This window comes from Ochotona princeps, chromosome 30 (genome assembly GCF_030435755.1).
Source record: "Ochotona princeps isolate mOchPri1 chromosome 30, mOchPri1.hap1, whole genome shotgun sequence".
In the NCBI taxonomy this organism is placed as follows: domain Eukaryota; kingdom Metazoa; phylum Chordata; class Mammalia; order Lagomorpha; family Ochotonidae; genus Ochotona; species Ochotona princeps.
The window spans coordinates 7,063,713-7,077,596 of record NC_080861.1 but is presented as its reverse complement, the minus strand read 5'-3'; the positions used below and the strand labels follow the sequence as shown (position 1 = coordinate 7,077,596).

Here is a 13,884-nt window from a genome sequence, read left to right as displayed (position 1 = left end):
CCCCACAATTGTGTCCTACAGAAAAGATACTTCATCCAGAGTAACCAATCCAGGAAGCTAAGGGAGCCAGCCAAATAGAAGCCATCTTGTTTATATGCTTTAACCTCAGTAAGGAGGTATGGTGAGGAACCTGTAAGTGTTTTTTTAAATTGTTTTTGTTTTATTTATTTGAGAGCTAAACAGGTATACAGTGTGTGTTCCAATCCACTGATAGCACTACCCAGATACTTAAAACAGCCTTAGACAGGGGACAAAAAGGAGACAGGAGCTCAATCCAGGTCTCCCAGGTGGGGAGTAAGAACCCAGTCCTTAAGCCGTCAGTGTTGCCTCCAGGTTTCAGTGTCAGTAGCAGGCTGAAGCCAGGAGCCAGAGCCGGGTGTTGAACCCATGCACTGTAGCAGGGAGAGTGGTGCTCCTAACATGTCAACTCCCGACTGAAGTGACCGACACGCACCTTTCCTTGGCACAGTCCCCTGCAGCTTCTCAGGTCTCCCCAGGGATCATTTGCATCCCATTTGCTGAAAGAGGAAGTGTGCACGGGTTCCTTCCCTGGGTGATTGGGGTGAGGTGGAGTTAGTGATCAGTCCTAACTTCCTCTCTCATTCTATTGGTGAGCTCTCAGTGACATATTCTACAGGTAACCGGAAATGTAACCAGGGGAGTAAATCCAGCTGTGATCCTAGGGAGGAGAGAAGAGGGATGTGCTGAATGGGAAGAGTGGGATGTCTTTGACACAGGAAGACAACAAAATGTAGTGCATCTGCTTTTGTCCTATGTCACATTGTCCCACTTAATGGTTTGGCTTGATTTTTCAGTTTTCCTTCACAAAAAGCAATAACCCACACTGAGGTATTATAGCTATTTGGTGTTTAATAATATTCAAGGGAGTTTTATCAGCTCAGTTTCAATTTTGGGTGAGTGCTTGTTTTGATTTTCTGTTTTTGAAATATGGGCATAGCATCAGTTATTGTTCATTCAAGTCCTTCTGTGCTTCTTTGTCCTACTGCATGATTATAAACCCTCACCAAGGGCTTTATTTTTTCCCGTGGGGCATCTTATTGAATACTTACGCTTCAGTAATTCATCTGGGCCCAATGCTTTGTCTGTTTTAATACTTCTAATTACCTAATTATGTACTATAATGTGGTAACAAAGCCCTTTATCATTTTTGCTCTTTTCTTAACCCTTTTCTTGCATTGAAAATGTTACTTTTTTGTGTCTTTGTTGTCATACAACTCTTTCTAACTGATATCCATGGCCATTGTGTGCCCTTTCTTTGTTGACATTACACTGGACCAGTGCGCTCCTAAGTCTCTCCTACTTGCTCTGAGGCGCGGGGTGGCTGTTTGATGAGGCTCTAAAATCACTGTACAGTTGCCCTGTACTCCTCTCTTCTTGATTGTCTCCTCATACTGACGTCTTAAGAGAGCTGAAAGACAGAATAGGTTCTCCTGGATGAATAATAAGGTGTTTTGCATGAAAAACAGGACAAGTCTACAAGAACAAACAAGAATGTGATAACAAATTATAGTCAACATGTATCACTTAGTTCTGAAACAAATTAATCACAATTTGGGGCAAATTAGAGAAATTTGAAAGTTGTCTAGATGTTTGATTAAGTTAACGTTTTTTTTTCTTAGTGGTGTTGTAATGATACTATGGTTATGTGTTTCAAAAGTGTCTACATTTCACAGGTACAATTGTGATATTTGTAGAGTTAGTGATGTCTAGAGTTAGTTTCAAACTAATGCAGCATTTGGGGAGGAGTACACACAGCATGAGTTGATTAATGGTAAAGCTGGTTTAATGGATACATTGGAGTTCTATTTTGTCTCCTGCATTAATGTTTGTATTTTTCATGATGAAAGATGTTTGAAATTTATCAAAAATTGTATCATTATCCCAATTTTGATTTGTTTCCACAGAAAACTCAAGCATTTATAATACCTATTGTGGTTTTTTTTCTTCCTGCAATTTTTTTAGATAGATGATAATTGTATTTCAGTATAATTAATTTTTGTGTATGTATTTTTCTTTTGTTACTGTAGTGATAAGTTATAATTATGTGTATTTGTGACCTATGAAGTGAGGTTGTGATTTGTGAATAGAGTATATAATGCTTGAATAAAACTAACTTCTCCATAACAAACAACTGACATTTCTCGAGATGAGAACATTTGAGATTTATTCTCTTAGTGATGTTGAAATGAATAAGACTCACTGATCAGCTCAGTCATCATGCTCTGTATTAGAGCTCAGAAAATAAAATAGCCTACCAGGGACTTGGTATTCACTAAACATCAACTCCTTAGTGTCCCCTATTTCTCAGGCTCTGGTAACCACCATTCAGCCCTTACCTATGTGAGTTCCACTGTTTTAGCTTCCACATATTACTAAGAAGATGATCATTTGTCACTTTGTGTTTGGCTTATTTTATTTACCATAATGTTCTCCAGTTCCATCCATCTTGTCGTAAATGACAGGTTTTTTAGAGGTTAAATACTATACACTTTTATACATACACACACACACACACACACACACACATTTTCTTTATCCATTTGTCCACTTAATGGACACCTAGGCTGATTTCACAGGTTGGCTATTGGGAACAGTGGGGTAATGAGTATTGATAGGCAGATACCTATTCCACAAACTGATTTCAGTAAAAACGTTGAAGCAGTATTGCTGGATCATATAGTAGGTATAATTTTAGGGGTTTTTTAATTGTTAAGATTCTTTTTATAATTTAGTTTAATTGTTTGAAACGCAGAGTTACAGAACGGGTAAGGAGAGATAGGTGAGATAGTGGGATAAGCCACTGCCTGCAGTGCTGGCATGGCATGTGGATGTGGGTCAGATTGTGTCTGGTCCATCTCCAGTCCAGTGCACTGCTGATGGCTTGTGAAACACAGTGGACTGTGGCTCACCTAGTTGGGAGAGATGAAAGAAGCTTCTGGATCATTTCTTCTGACTTTGTGACCATTTGGAAAGTGAACCAGTGAAATGAATATAGCTGTCATCTTTTTTCCTCTCTCTGTAACTCTGATTTCCAAATAAATAAATAAATCTTTAACAACAACAAAAAGAAAATTTCCAAAGAATTAACAGGGAAGGGAACACATAAAATCACCTAGAAACTTACAACTTCATAAGAACCCAACAAAAGATCAGGATGATTTATAAAACAACTGAGGTCTCCACAAATAGGAAACCTTTCCTTCATATTATAATGACTATTGTAAAAATAGGCACTGTCACTCTGTTTAAAAAACTCATTAAACTGTTTTTCCATTTTCATAATGTCATGTAACTCCATTCTCATATTTTTATTTTTAAGAAAGGTTTTAGTTTTAAGTCTATCTATTTTTACCACTTGAACTAACATTATAAGATACTAATAATGACCTGTATTTCTGAGCTTAAGCTATTTGTCAAGTACTGTTCTTAATGCTTTTACATGCTCTCATCTTCAAAACAAGCTCAGCGTTTGTATTCCCTACTTAATAGATGGAGTAATTGAGCATCACTGGCTTAAGGTTACATGGTTAAGAATTGTGCTTCACGAGCTTGAATTGGAATGTCAGCTTTTCTGTTGAGGCTTCTGACTGTATAACCTGTGTCCTTCCTATAAACTCTACTCTTCCGCTTATTCCCAAGTTGAGTTAACAAGCACTCCTCTGTTGTTCCTTTGTTCAAAAATGTGGAGTCTCTGTGTAGTGCTCCAGCTGCAAATTCAGTGCCCGGGGCTCCCCACCTTTTCTTACGTCCAGCTCTCCTGTTCCTAAAATGGCATGACTGCACAGAAATCCTTTTTGCTTGCTGGTTACTAATGACCATGCTGTGTTGCATGCTGGGAATCTTCATCTTCCTTCTGATCTCATGACTTACCCCACTGATGTTCCATGTAACTCCTTGCCTAAAAATTGATGTTCTAACCTTCTAGGGTTAACTCTGGTTAGCTGTTTAACCCTGAAGTGGCCTTCCCTCCTGTGCACTGTGTCCTGCTCTGCTGTGGTTTTGACCCTTGACCTCCTGCACTTCTGTATGATTATGTTGAGAGCAACAACTTAAGCTCTTCAGGAAACTCCCCTGTCCTTTGTGTCACGTTACGTCATGGTAGCTGATGGAATTTTTGATCCAGAGGACATTTTAATAACACTTAGTAACTTTTGTTCCGTTTGAAGTTTACATTTTAATGCCTTGAGGCTTACATTGTGATCATATGTAATATTTGACGCTGTGATATTTGCAATAAGGAAAAAATGACAATGATTTCTTGAAAAAGTTGCTACTTTTGCAAAATCTCTTTCGAGTAATCAAAACTTTATGAACTAAAACCACACAACTCTCCACCCCCAAGATACAGACTGCGACTTTCCTTAAAAATGTCAGTATTCATATATGTGGGGCCTTCAAGTGTATGAAAATTTGGAAATGTTTCCATGTTGACTATCATTTACCTTTGAACTGTAATGCCCTGCCAATTTGTCTGGCCAATAGAGCCTCATTTTAAATCTTGCAGCAACCTTAGAGATGAGAGTTTGAGAGTGATTCTCAAAACCATGCTTGTCAGTTTCAATACTGTGTTTTCTTTTTCCAGGTTTCCTGAAATGCAGTTTTTCCAACAAGAAAATGTGAGAAAAATTCTTACAGATGTTCTTTTCTGTTATGCTAGAGAAAATGAGCAGTTGCTTTATAAACAGGTAATGAAAATATCTTACAGGTGGCATCTATTGACTCAAAATTTTCTATACAGCTTGACAAATGATAGAGCAATAATGCAGCCTTTATTGTATCCAGAGTTGTATTATAATGCTAAAGCAATTGACAAGCTGCTTGTCAGCTGCTTGGTGAGAAGAGTAAACTCATTGAAGCACACGTGCATCTTCCCCATTAGAAGACATTCCAGCAAAGTGTCTTCCCTGTAAGGTGTTCAGTCTTTTCAACTTTTGGGAGTTTGTTTATAAACACCATCTTTAAAGTCAGTACACTAATACAACTTCAGAGGTGTGGGTCTAAATACTGTTTCAAAGTGCTCTGTTTATAAATATGTAACATGTCATTTGAAAAAAAATGTCACATTCTTCTTTAAAGCTTACCAGTAATAGAACTTTGGAAACTTTGCTTAAATTTTTTGAAATTTATACATGGGTTCTTTGACTAAATTTAATGTTATTGAGTTGTTTTATTTTTACTGAAGGGTATGTATTTTTGATAAATAAAGGCATGGCTAAGTTTTCTACTTAAGGCTGTGATATTTCAATACAATCACACATACATAGATTTTCATGTATTTCTCCAAATACATATTGTGGCAATTTAAGCTAAATTAATAAATTATCCAGCAATTATGTATACCTAATTGATCACAGAAATTCAGTGTGATGTAACAGAATATACCTGTAATAGAAGCAGTATATTTAATTTGAAATACACTTGACACATGTAAGGATATTAAACTGAGTCAGATTATCATTATAATGAAAAATATAGTCATTATTATTGTATATATAGAACACCCAAAGGAAATTATTTTTAATATTACCAACATGTCTTTATTTTAATTACATGCTAAACAGTAGCTTTTTAGGATTGAAAATGAAAAAGTATATCCTATTAAATGACAACCAAAATTATATAAATATTTTAAGAGATATGAAGTAGAACTTGAATAAACATAAATTATAGCATATTTTAGATCGAAAATTTTAAAAATATTTCTGCTTTCCAAATTAATATGTAAGTATATTATCATTTCAGTGATAATTTAATTAAGATAGGTGGGATTTTTGTTGTTTGTTTTTGTTGTTCTTGCTGTTTTGTTTTTATGAGATGGAAAACTAAACCAGTTATTTTCAATTAAGTACCTAAAACCTTTATAGTTATTTGACAATTATAATATAGCTTAGTGATTAAAAGCACTGGATCCATAATCAAATAGCTTTATTAGAATCTCAGCTCCTCCATTTACCAGCTATATATTAAGAAATTTACTTAGCTTCACTAATAGTCTTTTTATGAGCAAATATTAGACTTGTATGCTTTTTACTTACTCAGTTTATGTAAACTGAGGACAACATCAGTATTCTTACATTAAGAATATATAAAGCTCACCAAAGATTCATATTGGTGGTTGTGGTCATTGTTAATTTTATTGTAATCATTTTTTAAAGATTTATTTATTTTTATTGGAAAGTCTGATATACAGAGAGGAGGCGAGACAGAAAGATCTTCCATCCTCGAGTTCACTCCCCAAGTGGCTCAGCTCAGCAGTCTGAGCTGAGCCGATCTAAAACCAGGAGCCAGGAGCTTCTTCTGGGCTCCCGTTTGGGTGCCGGGTCCCACGGGTTTGGGCTATTTTCTACTACTTTCCCAGGCCACAAGCAGAGAGATAGAAAGGAAGTGGAGCAGCCAGGACATGAACTATGTCCATATGAGATCCCGGTGCTAGCAAGGCAAGGACTCTAGCCACTAGGCTGTCGTACCAGGTCCAATTTTAGTGTAATTATTAAGTATGTTCATTTTTCAGTGAATTCAGGAAAGGAAAGGTTGGTAAAAGAAGATAATAAAACATCCTTAAAAATTGTTTTAATCCAATTAATGGATGTTTTATGTAAATCAACATATCATTAAAGCTATGTGAGAATAAGTTCTTATGGATGGGATCTTAGTGAACTACTGAGAATGTTGTAATTATAGCTGGTAGGTAAGATTTGAATTATGTCTTTATTGGTGAAAAATTCCACATGGAGTAAAGACACAAATGGAAACTAAAAATATGTACAAATATTATAAACGATGTAGAATTAATTTTGTTTCATTTCACAGTAGAAGAGACCTTTGTAAACAAAATGGTGTTATCCACAAGTTATATGTAAGCTCTAAAGTTCATAAGAAAAAAAGGTAAACAAACCAAAACAGAGGCTGCTGCAGGTGTCTTTGTAACAAATAACCAAAAGTGGTATTCAGAATGGCTTCAGCCCAAACTGTTCATGGATGCTTGAAACACACAGTGTAGGGGTCGGCAGCAGCATTAGTTTATAGTATCTTGGAATCTTTGTGAAGGATCTAGAATGTTTTTTCTACTCTTTTCACAGTGAGTTGTCTTTTATTGTAAAGCTGTCTTCTAGTTGTGCTCAGTACTCTTTGAAACATTTGAAAATACCTCAGAGTAAAAGATTTGGTAGCAGTGAAGCAAGAAGGTATGAAATTATCCCATGTTACACATCTATTTTCCTATATGCAGTAAAGTGTGCTAATAGCGGAAACAAGTTCAAGAGACATTGTTGCTGCATGTGACCCACCATTTGTGATGTGTGAGGCCCACTCCACTAGTGGGAGACTAAATGGAAATATGGACCATTCGATTTTGGATACTTTAGACTAAGTCCATCAATTATTAAATAACAACTGAGCTTACTGTTGAGTGTTACTTAAAAAGAATTTCTCCATGTACACATTTAAAATTCTGCAGATTCTTTACAGAGAGCTAATACTTTATTGTAGAAGGATTGAATGTTTAGCCAGATCAAATTTAAGAAAAAAAACTTGAGTTTCCTCACAAGCTGTTAAAGCTATTATTTTGTACTAGGTGACACCCCGTTTAACATCGACCATATTGTTAATAGTTATGGGATTTTATTGAATTAATGAGACTGTTATCATGTAGTAGAATGTCTTGCTGAGTTAATTGAAACTGCAGAGATTATATAAATGGTATTAATGAACTTTGACTGCCTGATGTCTCGGCTTTAATAAAGACTGCTTGGTGAGCTAAATGAACACAGGCAGATAAAAGAACAGGTTCAATTTTGTGAGCCTACAGGCTGCTGATGAAGAAAACTTTGTTACCTTTATTTTCTACTGGCGTGAATTTAGAGTGTCGTGACTCTAAATATCTCTCAGGGATAAAGGTTTAGGAAAACAGAATGCTGTCACACTTGGAAGCAAAATACAAATTCTAAGGACCAAGAATATAGTGAAATACAGATTTTTTATTGTGTTTTTTTCAAATGTACAGCATATTCATATTTTTTTCTTTCTGGATATGTCTCTCTTTTGTCTACATATTTGCCACTTATAATTATTAATCATATATTAGTAGTCAAAATGCAGAGCAGGACCAATGATCTCTAACACATATTTGGGAATATAGTTCTAGTTTGTGCAGAACTTACAAATCATTATCTTAACAGTATTCATAGAGAATCTATCCTGCATAAATAACACTGCAGTTTATTCACTTGAAATATGAATTAGTGTTAGTCTTCTTCTTTTCATATTGCAGGGTAACTTTCTCAATCTGTTGATACATCAAGTTGTAGATAATAGGTCATTGAGTTAACCTGTAGTGAATACCTTCTTTGCTGGGCATGCAGCAGGATCTGGGTGTGTGTTAGCAGTCACTCAGTAACCCTGGATTTGGGTCTAGGACCTACTATGTTAGCAAAATCTGTGGATGCTGAAGTCCTTTGATTGGCATAGTACATAGCATTAGGCCTGTGTACATCCTCGTATACTTTAAATTAACTCCTAATGAAATGTAAATTTCATGTAAACAGTTGTTACACTATAGTATATAGGAAATAATAAGGAAAAAATCTACATGTTTAGTACAGATTCAGTTATTTCTCATGAATATTTTTAATCCATAGTTGGTTGAATCTACAAATACATCAGAACCAGTGGATAGAGCCCTCCGTACCGGTGTTCACACAGATGCGGATCCTGTACACTCACACACACCACTTACCTTAATTTATAATTATGTAGTCATTTCTTTTTTTAATCTTTAAGATTTATTTGTAAACACAGAGGAGAGAGAGAGATTTTCTACCCAGTGGCCCGCTCCCGAAATTTTTACAGTAACAGGGTTAAACTGAGTCAACACTGAGTGCCTGGAACTCCATCTGAGCTTCCCAGGTGGGTGCCAGAAGCCCAAGCGCTGGGACCATTGCCTGCCACCCCGCAGAGTGCACATCAGCCTGCGGCTGGAGTCAGCCACCGAGTCAAGACTTCGACTCAGGCGCTCTGGCATGACGTGTAGACAACCCATGCTTCTTAGCTGCTGTGCTGACACCTACTTGTTGTGTAATTATTTCTGTGCTTACTTTATTGTGTCTCCTTCTGTACACAGTACATTCCATCAAGGCGAGGAACTTGCCCACCTCATTCAGTTTTGTACCCATAGTACATGCAGTCATTTAATAATTTTTGCACTAAATGAACGATGAATGATGCTTGAACAGACGGAGTCTCTGTGGACAGAATAACATCACAGAAGCTGGAGAGAATAGCATATTAAAAGATGAGAGATTCATTTAGCAACTATTCTTCATTACTAAACCAGTGATAATTAGTAAGAAAATATGTAGGAGGGGAGATACCCAGAAAAGGGGTCCCCACTAACCACAAAGGATAAAAACAATCCTAAAAATAAACTGACAAGCTCATTAGTTTAATAATAACTATGTAGTTCTACAAATGATTAGATTGGAAAATCTAGTATACTTAAAGTGCCTGTTCTTCTCAAGTTAATATTAATGTGATACCACTAATATGTAAAAGTGTTTTGTATGGTATTTTATATAACTAAATTATAGTTAATTGTAAGTGGAAGAAAAAGTCAAGCTATAATAGACAGAGGATTGGCATTTGCTTTAGAAATTAAAATGCTGCTTGGAATGCCCGCGTCCCGTATCGGATGGCCTGGGTTCAAGTTCCAACTCTGCCACCGATTCCAGCTTCCGGGTAAGGCTCACTCGGGGAGGAAGCAATGCTAGCTGGAATGCTCGTGCCCCTGCCCTTCATGTCGGAGACCTGAGTGGAGGTCAGCTCCCAGCACTGGGCCCAGCCAATCTGGTTTTTGCCTGTATTTCATTATAATTCAGCAGAGGGAAGATCTTTATCTGATTTCTTTGTTTCTACCTTCCCTCCCTGTCTCCCTCTGTCTCTTTGCCTTTCATGTAAAGCATAAACAATTTTGAAAGAAAAATGTTTGAAAGAAAAATTTTGAAAGAAAAATTGGCCAGATCATTTGGAAAAATAGAGTGGAAGATTAGAATATTTTAAAGGTCAGTAGTTATAATGGTGCAGGTCTTATGAAAAATATACAGCAGTTGGCCCTGTAGCATAGTAGGTAGAGTGACCACAGATCATATATGGTGCCAGTTCAAATCCCTGCTTGTTCCACTTGTGATCTAGTTTCTTGGATCAGGAAAAGCAGCAGAGGATGGCCCAAAGCCTTGGGCCCCTGCAGCTAGTGGGTGACCAAAAAGAAGCTCCTGGCTTTGGGCATGGAGACAGTGGATAGAAGACCTCTCTCTCTAACCCTGCCTTTTTTTTTTTAAGATTTAATTTTTTGTTTATTGGAAAGGCAAATTTACATAGAGAAGGAGATACAGAAAGATACTCCGTCTGCTAGTTCACTCTCCAAGTGGACCCAATGGCCATAGCTGAGTTGATCCAAAGGCAGAAGCTTCTTCCGGGTCTCCCACATGGTTGCAGTGGTCCAAAGCTTTGGGCCATCAGCTGTTACTTTCCCAGGCCACAAGCAGGGAGCTGAATGGGAAGTGGAGCAGCCAGGACATGAACTAGCACCCATATCAGATCCTGACTGTGCCAGGGGAGAATTGAGCCACTCGGCCATCCTGATGGCTTGTAACTCTGTCATTCAAATAAATAACTAAAACATTTTTTTAATCCTAAAGAAAGAATGTACAAACTGGGGTTATCATTTGTATTATCAGCAAATGACTGCGTGCAATTCCAGCATCCCATTTGGGAGTGCCAGCTTGAGTTGCAGCTGCTCCACTTCGAATCCAGCTCCCTGGTGATGTGCCTGGGAAGACAGTGGAAGATGTGCAAGTGCTTAAACTCTGCCAACCATATGGGAGGACTGGATCAAGTTCCTAGCTCCTGGTTCCGGGCCATTGGGGTGTGAGCCAGTTTATGGAAGATCGCTCCCATAACTTCCTCCTCTCTGCCCATCAGTATTTCCCTCCCTCCCTTTCTGTAGCTCTACCTTTCAAATAAATAAATACAGTGTAAAAATATGCAAATCATGCAAAAGTGAGCTCTCAGCAAAAACCTAGGAAAAGATGTGAACTTTATGTCCAATTTATAGTAAAGAGGGCTTCTCAAAACACTTGGGAAGAGATAGATTATCTAACTTACTGAAAACATTCAGTCTGTTGAACAAAGAATGATTATTCAATACATTAGTCTAATCCTTTTTTAGAAAAATACTTATTCTTCATGTCAAAAATTGAAACTAGTGTCAGGTGGGTAAGAATTAACAGAAAACAAAGGCAGCTGTGTTCTTAATGTCAGTGTAAGGAAAGACATGAGATCGTGAAGCATGAATTATTGCACTGACTATTTTGAAATTTATAATTTCACTATGAAATAAGATGTCATAATCAAAATTAAAAGACAGATGATATACATGGGAAATATTTATAACAAAAAATGACAAAGGGTAGTTAATTGATGAACTATAACAGATCATCAGGGAAGAGGAGATGATTCATTAAAACAAAGTGTACAACTGATTGAATGAAATGCCAAATGTTGGAATTCAATCTCTAGTAGCATTTAAACAATTTGAAAAGATTTTTGTGTTAACCACATATAGATTAGGATGTGTGAGGTGCTGGTTTTCTGTGCTGCAGTGAGGATTCCTGCTGGAGAGAATAAGACAGTTGGACAGATGCCTGTACCCGGTCACCCGGAAATTCTACGTCTAAAGACTGTCCTAAGGAAGCAATCAGAAACAAGCAAAAAGATGACCACAATGACATGTACTTTGGTGTTTAATTCCTATATCTCTTCCTCCTTCACCACCCCTTGATCTACTTCTTACAGACTTTATCCTAAGGAAGCCAGCAAAAGTAGAAAGATTACCACAGTAATGTTTATCATAGTTTTTGACTTCTACCTTCCAGTCATTCCCTCTTTGGCGTTCTTTCTTTTTTGGTTGAGTGATCTATCTCCCTTCCTTTCAAATTTTGCTTTTCCATAGTTTTCTACTAAGCAACTATTACTTTGATGATCAAAATCGTGGCACTTTCTTTTTGAATAGCAAGACTATTCTAAGAATTGAAAACCTTGTGGAAATTGTTAAAATGTATTCAACATCTAATTTCATGTTTGGATTTCTTCTGTGTTCTAAAATATATGATAGCCTAAAAGATTGAAATTATATTTACTAGTATGTCCCAAGTCAAGCAAATTGGCAATGGATCATAAAGCATTTTATATTTAAGATTTCATAAAACCCTGCTAGGTTAAGGTTGTTGGTGACTGTTTCTAACTGAAGTCTGATACTCCTGAAGAGTAACACGGTACAGCTAGACTGAGTCAGCAGGTTGTGTGAATCTATCCTTCCATGCCAGGAAGCCTTCTCTCATTCTAAGAGCTAAAAACATCTCTCTTCTCTACTCCAATACTTTATTTCCTCTAAAGGAGTGTGTTTTGCTATCATGTACAAGGAACTTGGTAATTTGCTCACTTTAAGAGCAGGGTACAGTATAATCAATCTACTTTACATTGCCAGAAGACGGTGTTTGATAGGGATAAGGAGAGCCTCTTAGTAAGGCTAATCTTTGATATGAAATACCTTATGTCCTCAAATAACTAGAAGTATGGATTGTTTAATGTCTTTTTAAAAGTCTTTTTAATTTATTTTTATTGAAAAGGCAGATTTACAGAGAGAAAGAGACAGAAAGATCTGTCTGCTGGTTTACTCCCCCCAGTGGCTGCAATTGCTGAAGCTGAGCTGATCCGAAGCCAGGAGACAAGAGCTTCTTCCAGGTCCTCCATGTGAGCGTAGGGTCCCATGGCCGCGGGCCATCCTCTGCTGCTTTCCCAGGCCTCAAGCAGGGACTGGATGGGAAGTGGAGCAGCCAGGACAGGAACCAGCACCCACATGGGATCCTGGTGCATGCAAGGCAAGGATTTAGCCACTGAGCCCTTGCACCAGGTCCCAGTTGTTTTAATTTCTTTTTAAGACAGCTTAGTAACTAATATTATAACTTTTTATTTCCTTGGCTATCAGTATAATCCACAGGTGAACCTCAATGTAAAGGAAACAAATTGTATTGGTGAAAATTTTAGATACAATAAGAGCTAGCTTTTTAGTGAAGTGGACAGGAAAATAGGATTTTCTCATTGAGCAGATTGAAAATCACTTTTAAAACTTTATTTCTGTTATACCTGCTAAAGGTCGTTTCTTTTCTTATCCAGCGTGTCTAGCCGGCTGCCTTTAGCTCTTCCTAAATCTACAGACATCCTAATTTTGAACCATTATATAATGAAAACATTGGATATAATTTCCTTAGGTCTACAGTTCTTAGTTACTCTTCTTACTGCAGGTCTTTACACTGTAGCTCATGATTATGATTTGCATAAATGAAATTCATATTTATGAGTACAGTTCTTGTAGCAACTGACAGGTGCAAGGTTGCCTACCATGCCAATTTATTGTTTGTCATATCATTTTAAAGAGAACTGTTTCCCATGTTTTAAAGAAGAATATGTACTGCAGGTTAACTGGAACTAAACACTGAAAGTGGATAAAATCGCATTTTGTAGTTTGCCTTTTTTAGGGTTTTCTATATAAGATTAAGATCTTGGCAAAGGAATCAGTTGAAGAGTCGAAGAGAGCTTGAACTGGCCACGAACGAGCTCTGAGTGCCAGTCCCTCTGCTTCCTCTGGGCTTTCTCTTCCAGGGCATGCACGAGCTGTTAGCACCCATCGTCTTCACCCTACACTGCGACCACCAGGCCTTTCTGCATGCCAGTGAGTCCGCACAACCCAGGCAAGTGTCCTCAAGAGTCCCACCTGGGCTTTCAGCCCCTGCCATACTCTGACTTTTACCT

General features: G+C 37.4%; 1 protein-coding gene across 2 annotated transcripts in view; it reads left to right on the top strand.

The window, feature by feature from the left end:
• Positions 1-13,884, top strand: part of TBC1D5 (TBC1 domain family member 5) — a 273,887-nt gene that overhangs the window by 113,549 nt on the left and 146,454 nt on the right. For both annotated transcript variants that reach the window (XM_058657229.1, XM_058657228.1), the window contains exons 8-9: positions 4,604-4,706; positions 13,735-13,827. In XM_058657229.1, coding sequence (XP_058513212.1) covers positions 4,604-4,706; positions 13,735-13,827 — 196 coding nt within the window. The remainder of the gene's footprint in view (positions 1-4,603; positions 4,707-13,734; positions 13,828-13,884) is intronic.